This window comes from Orycteropus afer, unplaced genomic scaffold (assembly GCF_000298275.1).
Source record: "Orycteropus afer afer isolate SDZICR_OR568_19922 unplaced genomic scaffold, OryAfe1.0 scaffold00041, whole genome shotgun sequence".
Taxonomy (NCBI): Eukaryota; Metazoa; Chordata; class Mammalia; order Tubulidentata; family Orycteropodidae; genus Orycteropus; species Orycteropus afer.
Window position 1 is genome coordinate 8170340 of NW_006921628.1, and position 25746 is coordinate 8196085.

Here is a 25746-nt window from a genome sequence, read left to right on the forward strand (position 1 = left end):
GACTTTAGCTCTCTACTTATCTGTCGTAGCACGTGGCTTCTAAAGGTTTCCTCGTGGACCAAAAAGGCTGCCAATGCTCCAGCCATCCTATATGCATGGCAGTCCGAAAAGAGGAATCAACTTTGTTGATTCAATCAACTCCCTTAAGCAGCCCTATCAGAAGACCCTTATAAGACTTCTACTTTCATCCCATTTATCAAAAGTTGGTCATATGCCACATGTACATACCTAGTGGCTAGGAGTGCTAGGAAATGCAATCTTGTATTCGTCATTCAATTTGCTTAGTTAACAGTTAGGGTCCTATTACTAATGAGAAAATGAAGAACAGATGTGGTGGCATATGAGTAGCTTCTACCGTACTTACCTCCCCAAATTTCAGTGGATTTGGAAGAAAAACACTATTTGTTCATTTGCCAAAAATGTTATTAAAAATTGACTGTGACTGTCACAGTGTTAAAGAGATCTATGATCTTCTGTTGCTACCAAAGATATATTAAGCAACCATGCCCTCCCACTAGAGGTGCTAATAAAAAAGCAAAATGTTTCTACATCTTGACAACACCCTAAAGAGTATTTTTCTGTGATCCACAGGACCAAGAGGGAAAACCCAAAAGAGCCATTGTTCAAGATAACAAAGATGGCACATACGCTGTCACCTACATCCCTGACAAGACCGGACGCTATTCAATTGGGGTCACCTATGGCGGGGACGACATTCCATTTTCTCCTTACCGCATCCGGGCGACCCAGACAGGCGATGCCAGCAAGTGTCTGGCCACTGGTGAGTGCAGTGTAGCATGAAGGTCAGGAGTATGGATTCAGAAGCTTTGGAGTCAGAAAGCTGGGAGCTAGCCCTTTTCTGCCACTTCGTAGCTGTATGATCAGAGCAAGTTGTTCAGTAGCTCTGAGCTTCAGTTAGCTTTAGACTGAAGATCTTTATTGGGAACATTTATATTCATGAAGCTCTTTAAACGATCAGAGAGTGTTCCACAGGCTTATTGCAAAGATTACATGAGGTTAAGCATGAAAAATGCTTAGGACAGTGCCTGGCACACCGTAGCTACTATTTTATCACTTTTGAAGTGGGTATGTTTATTGAGATGTCAACTGTGATGGTGAGTCCCACAAAAAGCAGCAGATTTCTGCCATGGGGTCAAGGGCATTGCAGGTCAGCATTAGAGAAACACATTAAAGAATCCAGATTTTTTCTCAAGACTTATGTCTCACTCCCCCAGGACTTTTCCGTGAGCATACAATTTCTTTAATTTCTAAGATGAAAACACAGTTTGTTCATTCTCTGAAAACACCTCTTGCAGGTCTGTGGATGTTCAGGCTAATTTCAAAACATGAATTACCATCTGTGCATTAAAACAAATTTTCTTTAAGTGAAAAACTGATTTTGGAGAATATCTTTTGGCTTTCAGGACAAGGTTTTAAATTGCTCACCTTGACACTGTTTCTGCTCACCTAGGGCCAAAGTTGAGAAATTTTGAAACACTGGTCAGTCTGACGGTTCCTAAGTCTATTTGCCATTGACAGACTAGATTGTCTTGCTCACCTGAGGGTTAACGGTTGGCAGGGACTTCCTCCTTGCCTAGTCCTTTAGGTTTTACTTCCACCCCAGCGCCAGCAGAATCCATTGAACACTCTGCTCAGCCTGGGGCTCCTGTAGGCCACATCTTTCTTTTTTCTTTTCTGTTTTCTTTTTTTGTAGTGAAAACATACACACCAAGATATCCACCAACATAGCAACTTCCACATTTACAGCTCAAGGACATTGATGACATTTGCTATGTTGTTATAGGCCACACCTTTGATCTGTCATTCAAGGCCTTCCACAGAATGGCTCTGTTCTTCTCTTCCACTGTTCTCTGACTGAGCAGGATGGTTTGTGACTCCTTATTCCTACATAATTCATTTATTTTTGTCAGTGTGCTTTGGGTGCACATTTGCTGCACTACCTGATATTGTATAAATCCTTTGTAAAAAGGTGCCACAAATCAGATAGAGAAGAGAGACTGGTCTCTGGAGAGGGGTTCTAAGTCTGTCCTAGCCAAGAGTACCCATCAGAAGTCAGCCATTTCCCCTTGTTTTCAGGAAACCCTCTGTCATTGTGGCAACTCTGGGATATAAATGCTCTCAGAGCATGACAATTCTCTAAGAACTATTGGTTCTCTCTCCTGGAACTTAGTCCCCCTCAGTGTTTCCATGGCAGTTAGCTGCCATTCTTGGTGCTTTATCCATCTGCCTTTAGACTGCAAGCTTCTTGAGAGCAGGGACTGTGTCTTGCTCACCTTTTTCTATACCTGGCACTTAGAAAATGCCCAATATATGTTTGATCATCAAAGTTGACCTTTAGCCCCATGCCTTTGAATACTGGTGAACCAGGTCTAACATTTGGTTGATACTCAGAGTTTGTAAGTACTCCTTATTTAATAAATTGATAGAATACTCCCTTGCACAGCACCTTCCCCCAAGTGATCTTTGGGCCCCAGCTCTGTGTGCCAGCAATTGAAGGGCTAACATTTACAGGCCCAGCATGAATGAGTGTGATTTGTTCTGAACCCTCCAGAGCAAATGTCCATAGCTGATGCATCCTGAACTTCTCTCTCTCCAGGTCCTGGAATCGCCTCCACCGTGAAAACCGGTGAGGAGGTGGGCTTTGTTGTTGATGCCAAGACCGCCGGGAAGGGGAAAGTGACCTGCACAGTTCTGACCCCAGATGGCACTGAGGCCGAGGCCGATGTCATTGAGAATGAGGATGGCACGTATGACATCTTCTACACAGCTGCCAAGCCAGGCACCTACGTGATCTATGTGCGCTTTGGTGGCGTTGATATTCCCAACAGCCCCTTCACGGTCATGGTAAGGCACATTCCTACTTCAGAGAAGACAGCTGTAAGCAAAAACAGCCACCATTTATTGAGCCCTGGCTAGGATTTCAGCTTCTACGATTTTCCCTTTAAAAAAAAATTTTTTTTTTTAAGCAGTCCTAACTTTGTAGAATCCTAGAGTAATCTGTGGAAACCAAGACCTTTTGGTTCTAAGTGCTTTCAGGGAATCTTACTGGCTACCAAGGGACTCAGGCAGTATCCTGGCCTAAGCCCAGTGCAAAAAGATACAGTTTTATAAAAAATGTTTATAAGTAAAACATTACAGTTTCTCATCCTCTCCTGCTAGTTCCTTCCCCATCTGCATGGCCATTCTCCATGGCTAGAGGAGGGACGTTGCTGTTTAGTCTGGTGACTTGACTCTCATATTCCAGGACTCAAAGTTCCTCTCATTGTGTTTTGGAAAGGTCCAAATTTTGCTAATGAGGGGGGAGTACCTGGTCTTTTGAAACTAGGGACATCTGGAAGGAAGGAAGCCATTATGGGCTAGAGAATGATTAAACCAAAAACCCACTGCCATCAAGTCAGATCCAACTCAAAGTGACCCCTCCTTGGGTTTCTGAGGTGGTATCTCTACGGAAGTAGATTGCCCAACCTTCCTGCCTAGGAGTGGCTGGTGGGTTTGAACCGCCAGCCTTCTGGTTAGCAGTCAGATGCCTTAGGCACTACACCTTTAATTTTCCGTTCTGAGTAACTTTGAGATCTTCCTCTACAATTAAGATTCTTCACCTAGGAGAGGGGTTAGGTGCATTATTTCATTTGACCTGCAAAACCAGCGTCGTTGACTGTTTTAATTTAACAGTTTGTTTTATTTTTGTTGTTACTGAGAATATACACATCAGGACATACACCACTTCAACAGTTTCTACACACACGATTCAGTGGCACTGATTGCGTCTTCAGGTTGTGTAACCATTCTCACTCTGCCTCGCTCATTTCACATAAAGTTATAAACCCATTAACATAAAGTCACTGCTCCCTAAGTTCTTTATCTGCTCTTTCAAGTTGCTGTTAGTTTGATTCCATATAGATAGTTCCTTAAATTTGTTGTCTACTTTACAAATGAGGAAAGCAGTGCCCTAGATAACTTTCAGAGGTACAGCAGCAGATCGAGAACCCAAAGCCACTCTGGACAGCCACCTAGTGCCGAGTCATCTCCCTCACCCAGTGTCCTTCTATGCCGAGGGCAGCAGCCATGCTTGATCACAAGATTCATAGGCCCTTGATGACTGTGCCCCATGCACAGCCTACAGACCACCTTCTAATTACTGCACTCTGTGTGGCAGAGGAGAAGGGCAAGAGGATTGACTCCATTTTAAACAGAAGCCCAGAATCTTTTCCAGTGTATAATCTGTTGCAGCTTTTTTTCCTTTCCTAGACATTTGTTTATCTGTAAACATTTTGCCAGAGATCTGGGAGGCTCTCTTATGTCTCAAGTATGTAAATACTTATCAACTGTTGACATTGTTCACTTACAAGTGTTTTTCTCCTGCAGAGGAGATAGGCAGCTAGAAAGCTAATGCTTTTCTTGTTTATAGAGAAGGATTACCATTGCAATTTTAATAGTCTGGTTTTAGGCCATGGCAAGTTTTATCTGATTGGTTAGAATTGGGCACAATGGAAGAGCAGCCACCGGGCAGAGGTACAATACACTGGGAGTGTGAGACCACATTGGAGGGGTTTGAGTGTGAAAATCAGTGTCAAAATATTGAGGACCGTTTTAGCAGGCAGGCCAGAACCCTGAAGTGGGGCCACCAATCTAATTTGGAATAAATGTTACCTACTAGTTTAGTACAGGGAGTGACACTTCAGTGGTAGAGACACGAATTCTGTTCCAGCCAATGCACCTCATGTACAGCCACCACCTATCCATCAGTGGCAGCTTACATGTTGCTCTGTTGCTAAACAGATTTTGGCGGAGCTTCCAGACTAGGATGGACTAGGAAGGAAGGTCTGGTGATCCACTTCTGAAAATCAACCAATGGAAACCATATAGATCCAAAAAAAACACCTTCTGAATCACAGTAGTCCCATCCTGTTGTGCATTGGGTTGCAATAAGTCAGGCGCTATCAGATGGCAGCTAACATAATCACAAAAAGATGCTTTTGTATGTATACACATTGTCTCTAAACTGCTGCTGAAGGCAGAAGATGATGATCACCCACGAGACCTGATCTTGGTCTTCGTTCTTCCGTTCTGAGCTTTTTCCAGACTATCTTAGCTAAGGGAGCTCTGGTAGCATAGTGGCTAAGGCACTTGACTGCTCACCAGAAGGCTGGCGGGGACTTCTATTCATTGTCTTCCACTCAGTAGACTCTGTGCCTCCCTCTGTAGACCTGGGTCATGGAGGGTGTGAACACCTAGCACTACACTCCTAGAAGATGTCTCAAAGAGACCCATAGCTTCCTGATTCAGTTACATACATCACACAGAGGTAGCACAAGAAGTCACTGACTTAGAAGCTTATCACGCCGTGGCTCAGCATTTGAGATGTTTTGGATCGAAGGCCATCACTTTGAGCCTTATGGCAGATGCTCCCTTACATAGCCCTGATCTGAGAGGGCCCTGGAAGTGGGGGACTGGGCTCTTTGCAAATGCAGAAGCTTACAAAGATGCCTCTGTGAGGGAAGCCCCGCACCCTTTCTGCAGATGCCAAAATACACAAAAAGGATTAACATGGCACATTCCAACTTAGAGGAAGCCTTCAGTTCTTATTATTGTCATGACAGAAGAGGCTGAGGGAGCCATTGGGATCCCTTCCTTATCAGGTCAGTAGGGTCAGGAGTATGAAGTCTAGGACTTTATGTTTTATTAATTTATATTTAAAAAAAAAAACTTTAAAACATTAGCCCCTTAGACATTTATCAAGGAAAAAAGAGTCCTCTTTCCCAATTCAAAGGCACCCTGGCAGTGAAGTGATTAAGGCATTTGGCTAGAAAGTTCAGTGGTTTGAACCCACCAGCCCTTCCACAGAAGAAAAGTAAGGCAATCTGCTTCTGTAAAGATTCATACCCTTAGAAACCCGAGGGGGGGTCTCTGTCAGTCAGAAACAGCTAGATGGCAGTGACTTTGGTTTTGGTTTGGTTCCCGATTCCATGTTGTAGAGATGACCAATGTTAAACTTTGCCATTTACACAACAAAAGCTTCTGTTTTGTTCATGGGATCACAACAAACATACTGTTTTGCATCTTGCTTATTCCTTTCAATATGCAGTAGATACCATTCCATGGTGTAATTCCTAAGACTAACTGGATTGACAAAGTGGCTGTAACAATGGGCTCACGTGTAGCAAGCTTTGTGAGACTGTCGCAGGACTGGGCAGTGTTTCATTCTGTTGTGCATAGGATCACTATGAGTCAGAGCCAACTGGGCAGCACCCTAACAACAGCAACAACAACAACTGCTTCTTCTGAATTTACCTTCATGTAGTTAACAGACCCTCCTTACAGAGAGACATTTTGATTGCTTCTAGTATTCCCTTATCACATTGGGTTCCGGAAAGACTCCTTGCACATATCACACATCTGTGTCCTGTCAGTATTTCTACAGGCCTGCTTCCTGGAAGTGGGTTTGTGAGTTCAAAGGGCATGTGGATTTGACATTCAAGGAGAGCACACCAACTTGGTCTCCAAAGGGTAGTAAGAATGTACACTGCTGCTGGAGCGTGTGGCTCACTGCAGTGCAAGACGAAGCAGGCGGGAGGAAGCAGCTCTTAGGTTGTAGAATCTACTGAGTAGCGGTATCCCTCCAATGTGATTCCCAACTAATCTCCATTTGCCACTCAACCCAGGCCACAGATGGGGAAGTCACAGCCGTGGAGGAGGCACCGGTAAATGCATGTCCCCCTGGATTCAGGCCCTGGGTACACTTTTTTTTTTCCGCCCCCCTTTTGCATTTCTGTGTTGACTTGGCCTTCATTTCAGAAAAGCTACAGCCTGCTTCTGGGGACTGCTTAAGCCCTCCTGGTGTCCTGGTCATTCATTTCTTCCCCACTGATCAGCCCATCACAACAACCCCTGCTTTCTCTGTGATAAGATCTACCCTGGTGTCATCGTACGCACTCCATGAACCCCTCTCACCCCCATCCCGTCATGTATGTGATCACGCTCGGCACAGTTTCTCTCCGTGTGTAAAGAAAAAGATGGACAGCTGTGTTCAGCCCTCCTGCTGATTCTCAAAGCCGCCACTTGCACATTTGGTTTCTGTTCAAGGGGAAAGCCACTGCTGCTACTCGCTGCCAATTAAATGCACCTTCTTTTCCAGGCCACAAGCAACTAAACCTTTCCAGGTGGAGCCTCTTGGGACTCACAGACATTGCTGTCTCTTACCTTTCCTCTTTCCTGGGGGCATTGCTGGGAATTTTACAAGCAAACTGCCGAGTGATTTCTAGCAATTGGTCAGCATGACTCAAATCCTTTAGGTTCGGCCCTGCACCCCGGGTCAGTAGACAAAATCTGTACCCCATGGGTAGCCACATCCCCAAATCTCGGCTCTGCTGGCTTGCGAAATTACTAGCTGCTCTGCCCCCTGTATCTTCCCTAGCCTGTTCTGTTGTCAGCCTTTCCCAGTGACCACTGCTTCCTGGTTTTAGGTAACTGAAGAGGCCTATGTCCCAGTGAGTGACATGAACGGCCTCGGATTTAAGCCTTTCGACTTGGTCATCCCATTTGCCGTCAGGAAAGGAGAAATTACCGGTAAGCACTCTTGTGAAAGCTGTCTTGCTGTATCACTCCCTCACACTGGTTCTCCAGAACTGTGCTGGAGGGTGGTTCCGCCAGCCCAGGGATCCTTAAACCAGCACCTCTGGTTCTTGAATTAGGAGGTTGACTCATGAGACTCTGAGATTATAGAATATTCTGTGTGTGTATAGTTTTCTCTGAAGAGGCAGTTCATTCATAACTTGCATCACATTCTTGAGAGGGCCTAGAACTGCTGTGTTTAGAGAGAATTCTTGGCTGTCACGTTTCTGTTGCCCACTTTTTTCTGCCGTCTCCTAATCTCCAGCTTTGCCAAATTTGACCTTGGCACTGGGCTCTACTGTACAGGAATTACTTTCTTTTTCCAGTCTGCTTTTCATACCTGCTTCTCTTTGAATTGACTCTGTATTGATGTTACTGGTTTCGTGGTCTCCTAAAATCCTGATGGAGCTTCCAATTTGTTAGTTGTAGAAAACTGTTTACTTAAGAGCTGCCTGTTGCATTTTGTGGAGGCCAGAGGCAACCCGGGTAAAGGCAAATAGGTCTCCTGTTTTGCCACTGTGAGACTGGTGCATTTGGGGCAGCAGTGACTATTCTTGGGTGTGAAAATTGTGACTTTGAAGGCTACTTGCCCTTCACATTAAGACTCTCCCGGGAAAGTGGCCAATGGGGCTCATCGTCTTATCTCCCTGTGCTCTTAGGGGAGGTGCACATGCCTTCTGGGAAGACAGCCACCCCTGAGATTGTGGACAACAAGGATGGCACAGTCACTGTCAGATACGCCCCCACGGAGGTCGGGCTGCATGAAATGCACATCAAATACATGGGAAGCCACATCCCTGGTGAGTCGGGCTTGGCCAGCAGCCCAGTAAGACTCCGTGATTTAGGGCCTGGAAATCTGGGAGGTTTGCTGATGTACAGGTCAGCCTCTGTGCATGGTATGGTTCTTAGTGACAGGTTTGGGAAAGCAGTGTTATTGTTCCTGTGAAACAAAGCAGCCTGTGACCTCAGCAGTTTCCAGAAGGAATGCTGCCCCTCAGCGTCCTGAGTCACAGTGCAGGCCCTCAGGGGCAGGGTTGTTTGTCTTTGTCACTTCACCATGCTAAGTGTTACCATAGGGTAAGCTGGGAGAAAAATGTGATAAGCGGGGAGGGACTTTCCAGCCTGGCCTACGGAACCCTCCAAGGCATGGGGGATTAGAGCAAGACTGAGGCAAGAGAAGAAGTCATGAAGCGTGACTGGGAGAGAGAGAGACAAACTGCCTGATTGTCACAGACCCTTGACAAGGAAAGCTAGCTCCAGTTTTGTTTCCATCAGCCAACACAGTGTTCTTGTTCTTTTTCTTTTTGATTAAATATCATTTAATATTTTACTTCAGTATTTTGAGTAGGTAATAACACATTCACATGACTTGAAAATAAAAAGTGATATAATGAAAGGTCTCCCTTTCACCCATATCCCAATCTACCCTCTCTTTGAACCTGACTCTTCATTTTTTTATGTTCAATTTTCAGAGTATCTTTAAAAATTCTGCAAGTAGCAAGAATACAGATTTTAGGACCCCCCCCCCAACTACTACCACCACCACCACCCTCTTTTTTAAAAAATATATAAACAGTGGCCTATTCTACACATTGAGTCCATGAGTGGTGCAAGTAGTTAACACACTCGGCTGCTAACCAAAAGTTTGGAGGGTCAAGTTCATCCAGAGGCGCCTCAGAGGAAAGGCCCGGTGATCTACTTGTGAAAAATCAGCCCCTGGAAACCCTGTGGAGCACAGTTATACTCTGACCCACATGGGGTTGCTGTGAGTTGTAATTGACTCTATGGCAACTGTTTTTTGTTTCTAATTCTGCACATGCTTCTGCCCTTGCTTTTTCATCTAACAGTTTATCCGGGAGAGCTTTCCATGTCCAACACTTCAATAATCTTCCACCATTTGGATGAACCATTATGTATTTAACCAATTCCCTGCTGGAGGACATTGTTTTCCACCTTTTCCTGTCACTAGCCATGCTACAGTACAGGACCTCATAAAGGCATCATTTCCCCAGAGGAAGAATTGCTGGGTCACAGGATGTAGTATAGTTTAGCTAGATCTTGCCCGATTACCCTTCACAGAGCTTGTTCCAGTTCACACACCCACGAGCAATGCCATAGAGTACCTGTGTTTTCACCGATTTGCCAGTTGAGTATGCTGTCAAGTTTTTGGATCTTTGCTAATCTCATTGTTGGAAAACAGTCTCTTGGTGTCTCTTTATTTGTACTTCTCTTATGAATAAAATTGAAAAAGCTTCCATATGTTTAAGTACCATTCACATTTCATTCTCTCTATTGAACGTTTTTATCCTTGGTGCATTTCTTTGTTTGGTTGTTAGCCTTTTCCATAACAGTTTCTAAGAGCAATTTAAATCTTGGAGAGATTAGTCCTTTGTGATAGGAGTTGTAAATATTTCACCCAGTTTTGAAGTTTGCTTGAGTTAATGTTGAGTATGTGTATAATATTTCTTTAGATGTTATACATATTAAAATAATATCTGTTGAAATATTATATATGTGAAGTATAATGTATATGATAACTTGTTTAAAACAAAATTATATATCTGCTCTTATTTACATATTCTAAAGATACACATGTATAGAGAGTAAAAAGGTCTTTCCTGGCTGCCCTTCTATTTCTGTAGCAAGTGTAAATGTATGTCTTTTCAGACTTTTTTGGTGTAGTCACAAACATGCACAGAATTTTTTTTTATTGCAAAAGAACTTTTTTCAAAATTTGTTTTGTTTTTAAAGAAATGAAATAATAATATTATGTAATACCTTACTTTTTCATATTTTTAATGCAACACATTATAGATAAGTGCACACAAATCTCCCTCATTCTCTTTTATGGCTGCATGAATAGGCCCGTGTTTATTATACCAGGAGTCCCTGGGTAGCACAAACAGTTACATGTTTGGCTGCTAACCAAAAGGTTGGCAGTTCAGATCCACCCAGAGGTTCCTCAGAAGAAAGACTTGGTAATCTACTTCTAAAAGATCACAGTCCCTGAAAGCTATTGTATAGAGCACATGGAACACATGGGGGGGGGAGGTCCCAGCAGCTGGTTGTTGTTGTTTGTTGTGGTTACTGCTGGACTCTGGGATATTTTCCTATTGTGCATCTGAGCACTCTGGAAATAAAAGCCCTTGTATAGGGCTGGAAATATGGGGGTGGGTAGAAGGAATCACTTCTATGGGACAGATTCCTAGATGTGAAATCCATAGGTCATAGGACCTTACCTTTTGCATTGTGCATGCAAATACCCTTCAAATAGGCCTTTCCTGTCCTGCTTCCTTTATTAGAACCAGTGAGTCCTTTCTCCAGGTGATGCAGCAGTTCCCTCTGTATTTGTCAAGTTGAGCCAGATTCCCCTGCTTCTGCCCTACCTCCCTAGTGTGGAGTGGACTTAGGGATTGTGTTTCTTATGTAATAATTGAAGGAGCAATCCCTGAGTACCCTTGGGTACCTAGAACGGTGGCTTCACCACACTGTAGGTTCTTTTGACTTCTGCCTTTGCGTAGCAGACTCCAAGCCTGCCTGCTGTTAGGTAAATGTTAAGATGCCACTGTCCATGATACGCCTTCAGCCCTTAATGTATCACGGTTTTGTTTGTCTTCTGCAAACCCAAGAGAGCCCGCTCCAGTTCTATGTGAATTACCCCAACAGTGGAAGTGTATCTGCTTATGGTCCAGGCCTGGTGTATGGAGTGGCCAACAAAACTGCTACCTTCACCATTGTCACCGAGGATGCAGGAGAAGGTACAGCCTCGTTTGCGTGTTCATATGCTTCCTATCATCTATTTGGAATGAAGTGGACATGATTCTAGGCCAGCTTGTGTGTATGTGTGTGTGTGATTTGGGTGAAAGGTGAAAGTTTACAGAGCAAATTTGTTTTCCATTTAACAGTTCGTACACATTTTGTTTCTTGACATTCATTGCAATCCCCATAATGTAACACCTCTCTTTCCACTTCTTCCCTGTGGCTACCTTGTCCTTATCTAGGACAGCTTTTAAAAATAACATTGCATGATCGTGTTTGTTGTCTTACCTTTTCTCTTGTATAAATCTGTCTCTTACTTATCTAGAGCTCTTGCATCTTCTACCAAAAACAGAAATCTCTGAAATCACATTCATGCTATGAAACATTTTGTGACTAGCCTGCAACTTAAGTGTTTTAGGGTTGATGATGGTTTTGGTTTTGTTCCTTTTTCACATGTGTAAATCTCTCCACAGGCCCACATGAGATATTTATTGTCTTATATAAAGCTCCATGGCCCTTGTGTTCATGGAGAGTTCTAAATTTGTGGTTCTAATTGGGTTTCCCTGGTGGCATCTGGTTCCTTCCCAGGAATAACCGTCTGTGTGTGACACCCTTCTGTATGTGTGATTAGCGTGTAGAGCTCCACCCCTTTCTCATCCCACACATCCTAAAAAGTTGAGAGGACTTTGAAGTTACTTGCAGTGAGGAATTCTGATAAGGATGTCTTTCCAATGGGAATTTTTACCTTACAAGCCCTTGCCCACAGCTCACATGAAATGTTAGTCTGTTGTCCTGGGCTCAGGGATACCCGAGATGGGTTGTTGTCCCTGTGTAAACAAGGACACTCTTTCTTCCTCATACCTCCCTCCCTGCTTCCACTCCCAGGGGGTCTGGACCTGGCTATCGAGGGGCCCTCAAAGGCTGAAATAAGCTGCATTGACAACAAAGATGGGACGTGCACAGTGACCTACCTGCCCACACTGCCAGGCGACTATAGCATATTGGTCAAGTACAATGACAAGCACATCCCAGGCAGCCCCTTCACAGCCAAGATCACAGGTGGGTTATCTGGGGGCTTCCCAAGGGGTTATAGCAGTGCCTCGGCGCCTCTTCCCACCCATCAGGGGCAAGCAGGCTAAGTGTTGGTTTCAGTTTAGATTGTATGGAGATTGCTTGAGGAGGAACTGAGGATGAGTCTACCTTGGGGTTGGCTGAATTCCTTCATTAGCGGGTGATCCAGGAAAAAAAACAGGACCTCCTATTTGGAGGGTACTTACATTGTGCCAGCTCCTTGGGTGACGCAAATGGTTTATGCTCAACTATTAACTGAAAGGTTGGTGGTTTGAGTCCACCCAACTGTGACACAGGAGAAAGGCCTTGATGTCCACTTCTTTAAGATTGCAGCCATTGAAAACCCTGTGGGGTACAGTTTTGCCCTGTGACACATGGTGTTGCCATGAGTCAGAGTTGAGTTGAAGGCAACTGATACTGATATTGGTACTATTTTGTGCCAGTGTGACTTCAGCATTCAAATGGCAGGTCCTTAGCTAGAGGCATTCAAGTACTACATAGTGAATATGTAAATGAGCTAAAGGGTGAATAACACTACTAGATAGACTTTCTGACTATTTTACAGATGGCAAAGTAAGGTTTGGAGAAGGCATGGATTAGCCAAGTTTACATGTCGGTAATCTGAAATTCAGAGCCAGGTTATCTGATTCCAAAGCCCATCCTCTTAACTTCTGTGTTACTGGCTGTGTTCTGGATCAGGCCCTCAGTGCGGGCACAAGACAAGGTTCCTGCCCTGAGACAGGGCTTGCCTGTGAAGCAGCTAGCAGTCCTATGTGGGACATGATGAGTATTTACCTGAGAAATACACAAGGGGATGGCTGGCAGGTGGGAGAGCCTTTTACTACCCAAGAATCCTTTAGAAAGTATTCCATGAGGACCTGTCTCCAATTGCTCTCAGCTCCCCTTAACCAGGCATAAGCAGAAGTCATTCCTGCTTGGTTAGGTCTGCTTATTGTCCGAGGCACAATTTTTTCACTTCCTTTGGATAATTATATGTCACCTGTTAAGCGGCATGTGGAGAGAGGGTGAGCAATGTGTAACATTAGCTGTGTTGGGGGTTGTTTTCCCAGACGACAGCAGACGCTGCTCTCAGGTGAAGTTGGGCTCTGCGGCCGACTTCCTACTCGATATCAGTGAGACTGACCTCAGCACCCTGACGGCCAGCATCAAGGCCCCATCTGGCCGTGATGAGCCCTGTCTCCTCAAGAGACTGCCCAACAATCACATTGGTAAGCCTTCTGGGTGGGGCCAGGACATCTTTCTTGGGAGGAGGGGGACTCTTGCAGTCCTATCATAGGAATTACAGCTCATTGGGTATGTCTGATGTGATAAACCTGTTGGTCACATGTATGGTAAAAGTCCCAAGTGTATTTCTGCTCCATGATTTTGATCAGAGACTTGGACACTGAGTTGCCAGAAAGTCATATTTTCATTCTTGTGACCATGTCTCCGTCTCCCTCCCATTCCTCTCCTCTACTCCCTTGCCCCCTTACAAACCTCCGACCTTTGCTTTGGTCCAGGCATCTCCTTCATCCCTCGGGAGGTGGGTGAACACCTGGTCAGCATCAAGAAGAACGGCAACCATGTGGCAAACAGCCCTGTGTCTATCATGGTGGTCCAGTCTGAGATCGGCGATGCCCGCAGAGCCAAAGTCTATGGCCGCGGCCTGTCGGAAGGCCGAACTTTTGAGATGTCTGACTTCATTGTGGACACGAGGGATGCAGGTGTGTGGGGATGGTCCCAGGGGAAAGGCCCAGAGCTAGAAGGAACTGCTACTTTTTGCTCAGCCTGCTTTACCTTCTCATTCTACCAGCTCCCTTTTCTTTCCGAGTATCCTCCAAGCTGCAGATCCTTACACGTGCATTGTCATTGAAGCCTCATGACAGCTGGTGAAGTAGATACTGTCTTTCTTTTATAGATGAGGCTCCCCAGAGGCATTAGTCCCATCTGCTTTTGGTACTTGAACCCCTGGCCACAATAACTCTCAGATCTCTGTTTTATTATCTAGACTCCCTCCTACCATTACTCTCAGCTTCTCAGGGTCTCCTGGACTCATCCCAAAGTCAAGCATATCAAGGTAGCAGGCCAGGATCATGTTCAGTTGAGCAGTGCTTTTGTGGAAATGAGGAACCTTTTCCTGTTCTCACTTGGAGATAGTTTGAATTAAACAAGGCCTCTCCCCAGTTGTGCCACCCACTTACCCCACAGTGTCTTTGTCATCTGTCTTCTGAGTGACAGCTGCATTTGTGAATTCTAGACAGTCACATTCCCAGGGAAGAGGGCTAGAGAATTTCTTTTCCTAATGGGCAGATGTTCCCTGTCAATTCTTTTTTTCTGTTTTTAACTTTTATTGTGGTGAATAATAACTTCCACATTTGTAGCTAAGGGACATTGATGATAATTTCACGTTGTGCCTCCATTATTACTATCCTTCTCCAGAATGCTCCAGCACAACTACCATAAACTCAATGCCCTGCAAACAAAAGCTTCCCCCTTTTCCCTCCCTGTTACCCCTGGTAATCACTAATAATCTTTGGTTTATAGATATATATATAGTTTTTTCAATCTGTCTAGGGATTTTCCCTCTCCCTGCCGATTCTTGATGCTGTTATACCTTCATATGAGCTGACTTAGTTGTTTACTGGCTGGACATGAGAGGTAGCTGAAGAGTGTTTAAAAATTCAGATGCCCAACCACATGGCTGGCAGTAAATCTCCCAGGTGGTGGATGAGTAAATGAGAATTTCATTCTTGGAGGTGTGTGGGCATTCACTCCATGGGATAGTAATATGTGTCCTCGAGACTAGGTTCTGTGGTCAGAGCAGGTTGTTTCACTTATAGGACTTCTCAGAGTCCTTTGCCCTAGCACTCTCCAACAGGGGCCACCATTTCTTTCTGCTATCTGGAAATAGCTATTTCAACTTTAATGGTGGATTTTGCTTTCTGCATTCATTGAGCTTCCCTTACCCGATGGGCTGCTGTGTTGTAGGTTATGGCGGCATATCCTTGGCAGTAGAAGGCCCCAGCAAAGTAGATATCCAGACAGAGGACCTGGAGGATGGCACCTGCAAGGTCTCTTACTTCCCCACCGTGCCTGGAGTCTACATCGTCTCCACCAAATTCGCTGATGAGCATGTGCCTGGTACGTGTAGTCTTTTCTCCTCCCCTGATGCTTAGGTTATCTATCACTATCATGCTGCAGCCTCCAGACCATTCATGAGGACCTTCTCGGTTTTTGCAGGGAGCCCATTTACTGTGAAGATCAGCGGGGAGGGAAGAGTTAAGGAGAGCATAACCCGGACCAGTCGGGCCCCATCCGTGGCCACTGTCGGAAGCATCTGTGACCTGAACCTGAAAATCCCAGGTAGGCTGGTGGAGCTTATGTGTCAGGGCACCCTGGGGCACCAGCTTCTTGGGAAAGGGTCAGGGCAATGGCAACAGTGGAGGACCAAGTCCAGGCATGGCGGCCAACATGGTATCCAAGTCACCAGTGCATGATCTTTTTATTTCATTTCAGTATTGTTTTTCGTTTTGTTACTATTTATTTGCATAGGTGCCCATCCAAGGAAAATAAACCAATTTACCTGCTAAGTTTTTCTTCTTCCAAATGAATATAGCTTTGTTTTGTCACATGGCGGGGAAACAGACAGGCTTTCCAATTTCCAGTTTGTAATCTCTCGATTACAGAATAATGTTAGTAAGAGAATTGGCCTTGCTGATGTCGGTATCTGGAAATATTTAAGAAGTGGCAACCCAGAGGGAGCCTTCAAATATTCCCATTCATCCCTTTTCTTCCTAAAGTGAGAACAAGAGCTGTGCTGTGAGGCTGGGAGGGCCATGGCTAGCCCTTTGGCTGAAAATTGCTCCTCATGGAGCAAAATTAGCAGTCACTGGCCACAGTCTGTCTGCAGGGTGATTCTTTCTATCAAGAACCCTCCAGAAGAGGATTTGCTCTGAGGCGTCTCTGCCCAGAAGCTGGCACATGTTGAGAAATTACACAAATCTTACGAAGGAGAATCTATATAGTGTTCAGATGAAGCCCATGTTGTGATCTCCCAGAGAGAGAGCTGTTTCTCCTACACAGTGTGCTGCAGGTCTATTTACTCTGCCTTCCTGGCTCCATTTGGTGGATTCTTCCTGGGTAGACACATCAACACTGACCACGTGTGCGTATGGTAAAGTTTCTTTGCTGTCATATGGAAACAGAATCATAAACAACTGTGTCTTAGTTCTCTAGTGCTGCTATAATAGAAAAACAAGTGGGTAGCTTTAACAAACAAATTTATTCTCTCATGATTTAGAAGGCTAGAAATCCAAGTTTAGGGTGCTAGCTCTAGAGGAAGGCTTTTGTTCTGTTGGCTTACAGTTTAGGAGGAAGGTCCTTACCACCTTTCATCATCTGTGGGTCCAGCAGTCTTTGGAGATCTCCATGGATCTTGGCATCAGTGTTCCCCTGGATCTAGCTCAGGGACCCTGGGGCCAAAGGATGTGCTTTAATCCTAGCTCTTCTTTCTTAGTAGTAGTAGTAGGTCCCTCTCATCTCTGCTAGCTTGCTTAATCCCTTTTATATCTCAAAAGACATTGACTTCAGATATAACACAAATCCTATAAATTACATCCTGGCTCATTAACATAACTGCTTCTAATCTTGACTCATTAACATTGTAGAGGTGAAGATTTACAACACAATAGGATAACTACATTGAGTCACAAAATGGAGGATAATTACATAATACTGAGAATATTAGCCCAGCCAAATTGACACACATTTTTGGGGGGCACAGTTCAATCAATTCATAACAGGCTATATTGGTGCTTGTAATCATAAAAAGTCATCTGTGCTCAGAAATGGAGAGAAAATAAGTGTCACCTCATATCTTGCCATCCAAGGCAATCCAAAAAAAAAAAACTAGATTCACTGTCATCAAGTCGGATCCAACTCATAGCGACCCCTCCTTGGGTTTCTGAGGAGGTAATCACTACGGAAGTAGATTGCACCATCTTCCTTCTGAGGAGTGGCTGGTGGGTTTGAACCACCAGCTTTCTGTTCAGCAGTCAAATGCCTTAGGCACTACACTACCAGAGCTCCCATCCAGGGCAATAGCTGTTCACATCTGAGACATAGATCTGGGCTCTGAATGCCAACATCCTCAGAGACATGAATGCTCAATTTTGATTGATGGATCACGGCATAACACTGTGGCATTTCTAACCTTTTATATTGTAGGCTTCTTTTCAGGCCCAAAAGTATACAGTTGACTCTTATTGTGTATGGTAGTTATGTTCTTTAAGGGGCCAGTGGTTCAGTGGTAGAGTTCATACCTTCTGTGGAGGAGACCCAGGTTTGATGCACAACCACCATCCATCTGTCATTGGAAGGCTTCAGCAGACTTTTCAGACAAATACAGATAAGGATAAAAGGCCTAGAAATCTATCTCCAGAAAATCAACCAGTAAAAACACTGTGGATCAAAATAGTCCAATCCCTTTGTGCATGGGGTCGCCATGAGTCTGGGGCTGACTCGATGGCATCTAGCAACAATAACATGTTCTCTAAAGTCCCTGAGACTCAGAATTAGCAAACATGAACCAGCCTTGCTCACCCTTAGCTGGGAACATGTGCATCTGGCAACTCAGAATTTTTACCACCCTGGCGCAGTGCCTAAGGCATTTGACTGCTAATCAGAAGGCTGATGGTTCATACGCACCAGCCACTCCTCAGAAGGAAGGTTGGGCAATCTACTTCCGTAGTGACACAACCTCAGAAACCCAAGGAGGGGTTGGTATGAGTTGGATCTGACTCCATGGCAATGAGTTTGGTTTGGTTTTTGGTTATGCGTGTCTGCAAGTGACCACAAAATTGCTGTGAGTATTGCTTTAGGGGGTACATATAAGGTTTAGTGAGTAGGCAAATCTATAATAATGAGGATCATCTGTACTTCCACATCATCTTTTTAACAGTTATATGATATTTTACTTCATGTACAGATGACCATCCTTCGGTTGTCATCTTCCAGGTACACTCATTTCAGTCCCCAACTCCTGTAATTAGTGCCACTGGGACACTTGCCATTGCAAGCTCAGGCTGTCACATCAGCACAGATGCCTAGGGGTGGGATTGCTGGGCCAACCCATTTCAGATGTCTTGGCAAACGACCCTCCAGAAAATGTCAGTGCTCATTTCTGTACATCCCTCACCAAGCCTGGGCTCTGGCTTTTGTTCTCACTTTAGCCAATCTGATGGAAAAATACAGCATCCTGTTCCCAGTTTCATTTCTCTGATTACTAATGGCTCAGACTGTGTTTTCATTTGCCTTTTTTATTTTGCAAACGATCTCTTCTTTTCCTTTTGCCTATTTGTTTCTTGAGGAGCTCGTGGTCATCTTTGCCACACTGTGATGGCTTGCATGTTGCTGTGATGCTGGAAGCTATGCCACCCTATTTCAAATACCAGCAGAGTCACCCGGGGTGGGCACGTTTCAGCAGAGCTGTTAGACAAAGATAGAGTAGGAAGAAAGGCCTGGTGATTTACTTCTGAAAATTGCCAGTGAAAACCCTGTGGATCAAAATAGTATATTGTCCAATATAGTTGCTGGGCAGGATTTCATTCTGTTGTGTGTGGGGTTACCATGACTGAGGCTGACTTGACAACATCTAACAACAGCAACCGTTTTGGTTTTTTTTTTTTTTTAAGTCTTTTCCTGGCTCTTGACTAGTTGTTAGTCTTTTCAGTTGTTGGTACCAGATGATTCTTTGTTTTTTTTCCCTGTTTGTTTTTTTTTTTTAATTAGGATTTGGGTGAAGATTTACAAAGTAAATTCACTTTTCATACAGCAGTTCACATATACTTTGTCTCATGTCATTGACCAAAATTTACAATGCAGCAGCTCCCCTCCCACTTCCTCCCCATAGTTACCTCCTCCCAGTGTCCATCCCTTCATACTCTTCTGCACCCTGAGCTATCTCCCTGTGCATAAGCAGCCCTTCCTTCTCCCATGATTGTTCTCTCCAGGGCGTGTGTCTACTTGAGGTAAATGTTTGACTCACATGCCTATACTTTGTTTGGCTGGAAACCACAGTTATGGGTTCAAGTCCAGACCTGAAGGGCAGCTAGGGGCCATAGTCTCAGTGGTTACACCAGGCTTTATTGGACCAGCAAACCTGGTCCCCACACCTTCTTTTTTTTTTTTTTTTTTTTTGCCTCCAAATGATTTTGAGTTTTGTTCCACATTGTTCTCCCTCTCTATGCAGGATCTCCTACATCCCTTCCAAGTGGTACCAGATGATTCTTGATGAGACTTGCTTTCCCCCTCATTACCCAGATGATCCTTCCTCTCTCATGAGCTAGAATGGAGGAGAGCTCACCAGCTTCCAGCTATCCTCAGAGCTTCAGGCCTTGTAGGATGTCCCACCCCTCAACCTCCCTTCCTTTCTGTATCCTTAGGGCCCAAAGTCATGAACTGTGCAGCCCACTCCTGTAGGGCAGTTTCCTCCTGGCCGAAGGTGACATCATTGCTTTATCACCTAGCATGCAGTGTGTCTGTCTATACCTCATCGGCGTAGGCACAGTCATTAGCATGGCACATGCACCTCAAGTGGAGCAGATGTGGTCGCTTCCCTGTGTGATGACTCAGGCTTCACTCTTCTACGTGTGCAGCCTCTGGTCTTCAGTTTGCTGAAAGCTTTGCTCATGCATGGTTTCCTTCACCGTTGGAGCTGGCCTACATTCACCTTTTCTCCAAATGCATTTTGTCTTATTGCCCAAAAATAAATACCAAGGTTTCTTGGCATTAAGGGATGATGGCTCCTAATGTTCTATCCTTACCTACATATGGGAATGAGCTCCTAGAAGCATGACAGATGTCTAGGTGTTACCTGTGGCCTAGAAACATCTGAGCCATCATCATTTTGTTTACATGCTGTGGCAGTCAACTTGGGCTCTAGTTTGAAGCTGCTGTGTGTAATTAGCTCCAGCTATAAAAGTACTAAGGAGCTCTGGTGGCATAGTGCCTAAGGCATTTGACTGCTAACCAGAACATTGGCATTTCACACCCACCAGCCACACTGCAGAAGGAAGACTGGGCAATCTACTTCCATAAAGATTTACCACCTCAGAAAACCCAATGAGAGTTGCTGTGAGTCAGAATCAACTTGATGGCAGTGGGTATGAAAGTACTTGGTGGGACAAGGAGGTGTTAGTATCCCTAGAATGCCCTCTGCACTGGGTGCCTTGAAGGTCCTGCTTGCTCTATGCTGGCCACAGCAGCCCAGGGGTTTGAGGGATTGGGAAGTATCCAGCCTGAATGGGGGAACCCCAAGCACCCTACACCCATTGGGCTGTGTCTCTCTTGCCTTCAGCTCCTCACCCTGCATGTCTTGCCTTGCTCAAGCCATTCCCCTAACTGTCCTCTTTCCCCCCCAACTTCCTACCCCTTTCAGAAATCGACAGCAGTGACATGTCGGCCCATGTCACCAGCCCCTCAGGCCGTGTGACAGAGGCAGAGATTGTGTCCATGGGGAAGAACTCACACTGCGTCCGATTTGTGCCCCAGGAGATGGGTGTTCACACAGTCAGCGTCAAGTACCGTGGGCAGCATGTCACAGGCAGCCCATTCCAGTTTACGGTGGGGCCACTTGGAGAGGGCGGTGCCCACAAGGTCCGGGCAGGAGGCCCCGGCCTGGAGAGGGGAGAAGCAGGAGTGCCAGGTGAGCATTCGAGCAAGGCTTGTGCTTGAGAAAGATAAGAGTTGAGCCTGGGCGGTGTATGTGAGCATCTGCATCCTTTGCTGTGTTTGAAAGAGAAAACGTATAATTCAGATGGGCAGTGTATTAGGGTTCTTCAGAGAAACACTCAACTGGATATATTTAGCAAGGAAAGAAGAGAGAGCAAGAGATTTTAGAAATTGGTTCACTCAGTTGTGGGAGCTGGCAGATTCAAAATCCATAGCCCAGGCAGGCTGGAAACTGACAGGGTATCTATGTTACAGTCTTGAGGCAGAATCCTTCTACTCTCAGGAAACCTCAGTTATTGTTCTCAAGGCCTTCAACTGATTGGATCAGGCCCACCCAGAGTTGACTTAGAGGCAACTGGGTGCCACATGGCCTGGCCAAGTTGCCGCATAAAAGTAACCACTTGAGGTGGTGTTTCGGGGCATTCTTTTTGAAAAGTTTTATGTGACTAAATAAGTTTAGGAATTGATAGCTTACCCAAAGCCAACAAGTGTTTTCCTTAGGGCCTTTCTTAGAGCCTGTAGTTTATTAGTGTGCATCATGAGTCTCTAAGAGGGAGCAAAGTAATAAAACTGTCTCCAGAGCATCTTACAGAGCTGATGTTCTGTGGACCACACTACAGTTCTACAAAACCGATCTGAAGGGCTCCTTCCAGGGACGGTTGCTGGTGGGAATATCTGTGGAAACACTATACATTCTCATCTTCAGGCTTGGTTGGAGTGGGTCAGAAAGACACCAGGTTTACCATGAACTTAGTAATCACTGGTGGTGCTTAGGAAATCTCAGTGGTGGTTCTTGCTTGGGTTCTGCTTAAAGTTAGGGAAAGAGAAAAAGGCAGGCAACAGACAAAACATTGCTGCAGATTTAACAAGAAGAGGGGAGAAGTCCATACTGGGCTTGGTCACTAACAAGTTGTTTGCTTGCTCGCAGCTGAGTTCAGCATTTGGACCCGGGAAGCAGGCGCCGGAGGACTCTCCATCGCTGTTGAGGGTCCGAGCAAGGCCGAGATTACATTTGATGACCATAAAAATGGATCATGTGGTGTGTCTTATATTGCCCAAGAGCCTGGTATGTACTCAAGAGCCAACTAAGGACATTTTCTTTGTTCAGGAATAAAGTTTCAAGAAATAGACGCCCGTGAAACTAACTAAAATAAATGAGGAGTTTGTGCGTGGTCACATGGGGAGCCTCCTAGAAGTGCAATTGTGGGAAATACAGCCAGACCTCAAAGAGGCAACAGTTCCTGTTCTTGTCTCCTTGTTTGTCTTTCTCTCTCTCTCTCTCTCTCTGTTCCATGATTTCGTTCAACGTCTTCATTCTTTTCACTGACCAGCTCCTCTCTCTGCCCATCACTGCCCCTGGCTAGTTATGACTTACCCAGAATAGCAGCCTCAGCATCTGAGCTCCATAGAAACCTTTGTGTACCATGGACCCTTTTATGGGGACCAGTCTCAGAATAACAGTTTGAAATAAAGAACATCAGATTATAAAATAAATAAATCATAGTAAAGTATAGTTATCAAACTACGGAAGGAACAAATATATGGTGATATATGCACTTCCTAATTAATGCATTAAAATCATAAGATAAGATGATGTTCTATGAACTACCGTAATTGCAAAGTAGTGATGAGTGTAAATGAAGTCAAGATATCTAAAAACTATGAAAGTGATATAAAAGTACCTGATTTTTATTGATAGTCACAGGTACTTTTAATGTGCTGTGGTTTTTTGTTGACATTTCTAAAGGGAGGATATGCTAAATTTCAGTTAAACGTTAGTGAAAATTGAGATGTCATTTTCTTCCCCATTCAAGTCTATGGAGCCCCTGAATTCTGTACACAGATCCTGTGGGGGAACCTTGCAGACCTGGGTTAAGAATCCCTGCTGTTACCCAATTAGAAAATCTCATTGGCTCAGCCTCAGCTACGTGACTTGCCTTTGATCAATTGGCCATGACCAGGAGGTGTGGCTCCATGCACAGAGGGTTTTTTAGTTACCTAGTGCAGCTGTAAGGAGCTCTGGCATAGTGGGTAAGGCATTTGGCTGCTAACCACAAGGTCAGTGGTTCAAACCCACTAGCTGGGAGGTGAGGTAACCTATTTCCATAAAGATTTACAGCTTTGGAAACCCAGTGGGGGTTGCTATGAGTCAGAATCGACTCAGAAGCAGTAGGATTTAGTGCAGCTGTAACATAAATACCTCAGGTAGGTGACTTTAAAGAGCAGAAGTTTATTTTCTCACAGTTCTGGAGGCTAAAAGTCCACATAAGGGTCCTGGCTTTGTTGGTTCCTTCCTTGTTCGTATCTCTGGGTGTTCCTTGGTTTCTTGATGTCCTTTTGCTTGTAGACAATCTTTATATGGTGTCTGTCTTCTTCTGTGTGCCTCTGTGTCTATTTTGGTCTTTCTGTAACTCAAAAGTGATTAGGTTTAGGGTCCACCTGACACTGGTATGACTCATCAACCTAACAAAAGAAAGACACCAGTTCTAAGCAGGAGCATATCCACAGGCACAAGGACCAGGAAGTCAACACAATCTATCTGGGGAACACAATTTAATTCATAATGGCGGGTGATCCATGGAGGGCAGGGTCTCTATGAAGGCATTTTAGCCTTAGGTAAGAAATAAGGGGCCACTTTAGAACCACCTCTCAAGAATCTCTGAAATGATAGAATATTCCTATCCCTGCAGGTAACTACGAAGTGTCTATCAAGTTCAATGATGAGCACATCCCTGAGAGTCCCTACTTGGTGCCTGTCATCGCGCCTTCCGACGACGCCCGCCGCCTCACTGTTATGAGCCTTCAGGTGAGACACAAGGAAGCATCATCTCCTTGGCCACAGGCTGACCAGTGAAACCCCTGCACCTCTGAGGCCACTTCAATTTCTACTTTAGTGCCAAAGATCCCCATTCACACTTGACCAAAGATCAGTTGTGGAGGAGCTCTCTCCTGGCAGAGCCAACACTTAGGGAGGGCAGAGGACCATTGGGGCAAGCCGAAACAGAGCCACAGTCAACAAAAAAAGCACCTCAGTACTTGGGGACAAGTGTATTTTAAAATATTTATTTAAGGGAAACAAAGGAGGCTTGTTAATAATCAGTTGAGGGATAAGGAGGACTTTCAAAACCAAACAGAAAACTAACAAACAGTCCAATGAGGTTTAGTCTGTTGTTTTCCTCAAGAAAGTCAATTGCAATTTCTTTTACTATAGTATATTTATACTTAGTGTGCACACACTAGGCTAAGAACTTTATAATTAAATGTTCACACAGCCTGGTAAGTAGGTTCTCTTGAGCCCGTTTTAAAGATGAGCAAACTGAGGTAAAGGGAGGGTGTGGCTACAAGGGAACCAGCAAATGGGAGGAGCAAGGTTTCTATGGCTCCAGAACCTGTATTCTTAACTGCAGCCTCCTAGATCTCCCACCCTGCCATTGCGCCAAATGGTAGGAGAGTACAGCCTATTGGGATGCCAGGAAATGTCACTTTTCTTCCTGTCTTAAATAGGTCATTTAATTCAAAGTATTATTATTGCCTTCAGCCAAAGTAAGAAATAATTGGGGAAGCCTTTAGTTCTTTACTCAGGACCCTGAATACCAAAAAAACCAAACTCACTGCCATCGAGTCAATTCCGACTCATAGCAACCCCCTTTGGGTTTCCAAGGCAGTAAATCTTTACAGAAGTAGATTGCCTGGTCTTCCTTTGCAGAATGGCTGGTGGGTGTGATCCGCCAACCTTCTGATTAGTAGTAAAATGCCTTAGCCACTACGCCACCAGAGCTCCTTCCGGACACTGAATAGGGAATAATAATTCAGTAGTGGAATAACACCTGAATCCCAAAATGTGATTTCTGGTTAAAGAGATTTCTGAATACCCTGCAGCTACCCTCAGTTCTTGAAACTAATGGTTTGATTAAAACTCAATCTTATCTCACAGATTGGTGGTATTAGATTTAGTTCCGTACATATGGTTTACATTTGAAATTCTGACCTTACTCTGAGGGGTATTAGGATACAACTTGTTGTTCCAAACATCCATTGGTAGTTCAGGTATCAAAGTGGAACCCAAGCCAGAATCTTGGTCCCAAAATTGAAGAGGTCTCATCTGGGGAACTCCAGAGGTACTAACTGGTCGCCGTGGTGCAGATGTTTTTCTTGTGTTTCATTTAAAAGCTTCTTAACAGAAGTTTTATTGTTGCCGACTTAACTAAAACCTGTGGAGGGAGATGAACCCAGTGTTCCTTGACGGCAAAGAGCTGCCTTTGTGCATCTCAGTGATTTCTTTCGAATCTTCTGAGGCATTTATCTCCCTCTTGAGGTTTTAGCGGCAAGCAGATTCAGGTAATGTAAGTGGTTTTTATCCAAAAGGAACTGGTTTGGAGAAATACTGTAGAGGAAACTTTCTGTGAGAGTCAGCCCTCTCATCACAGTTTTGGTCATAAATGTTTAAGTTCGCAGCAGGCTGGATAACGAGTCTATGGCAGGAGGGCCGTGTGTATCAACGTGGTCCCCTGTCCTAGGACATCTGATGCCAAATGATAAGTAAATTATTTATCA

At 44.6% G+C, this 25746-nt stretch overlaps 1 protein-coding gene across 1 annotated transcript in view; it reads left to right on the forward strand.

Moving 5' to 3' along the window:
- Nucleotides 1-25746, forward strand: part of FLNB (filamin B) — a 190255-nt gene that overhangs the window by 150975 nt on the left and 13534 nt on the right. Inside the window, exons 29-42 of the mRNA XM_007937271.2 lie at nt 592-781; nt 2618-2865; nt 6684-6755; nt 7485-7587; nt 8292-8432; nt 11262-11390; nt 12277-12450; nt 13533-13691; nt 13983-14186; nt 15451-15603; nt 15703-15825; nt 20900-21166; nt 22121-22258; nt 23883-23998. Of these exons, the coding sequence (XP_007935462.1) occupies nt 592-781; nt 2618-2865; nt 6684-6755; nt 7485-7587; nt 8292-8432; nt 11262-11390; nt 12277-12450; nt 13533-13691; nt 13983-14186; nt 15451-15603; nt 15703-15825; nt 20900-21166; nt 22121-22258; nt 23883-23998 (2217 nt within the window). The remainder of the gene's footprint in view (nt 1-591; nt 782-2617; nt 2866-6683; nt 6756-7484; nt 7588-8291; nt 8433-11261; nt 11391-12276; nt 12451-13532; nt 13692-13982; nt 14187-15450; nt 15604-15702; nt 15826-20899; nt 21167-22120; nt 22259-23882; nt 23999-25746) is intronic.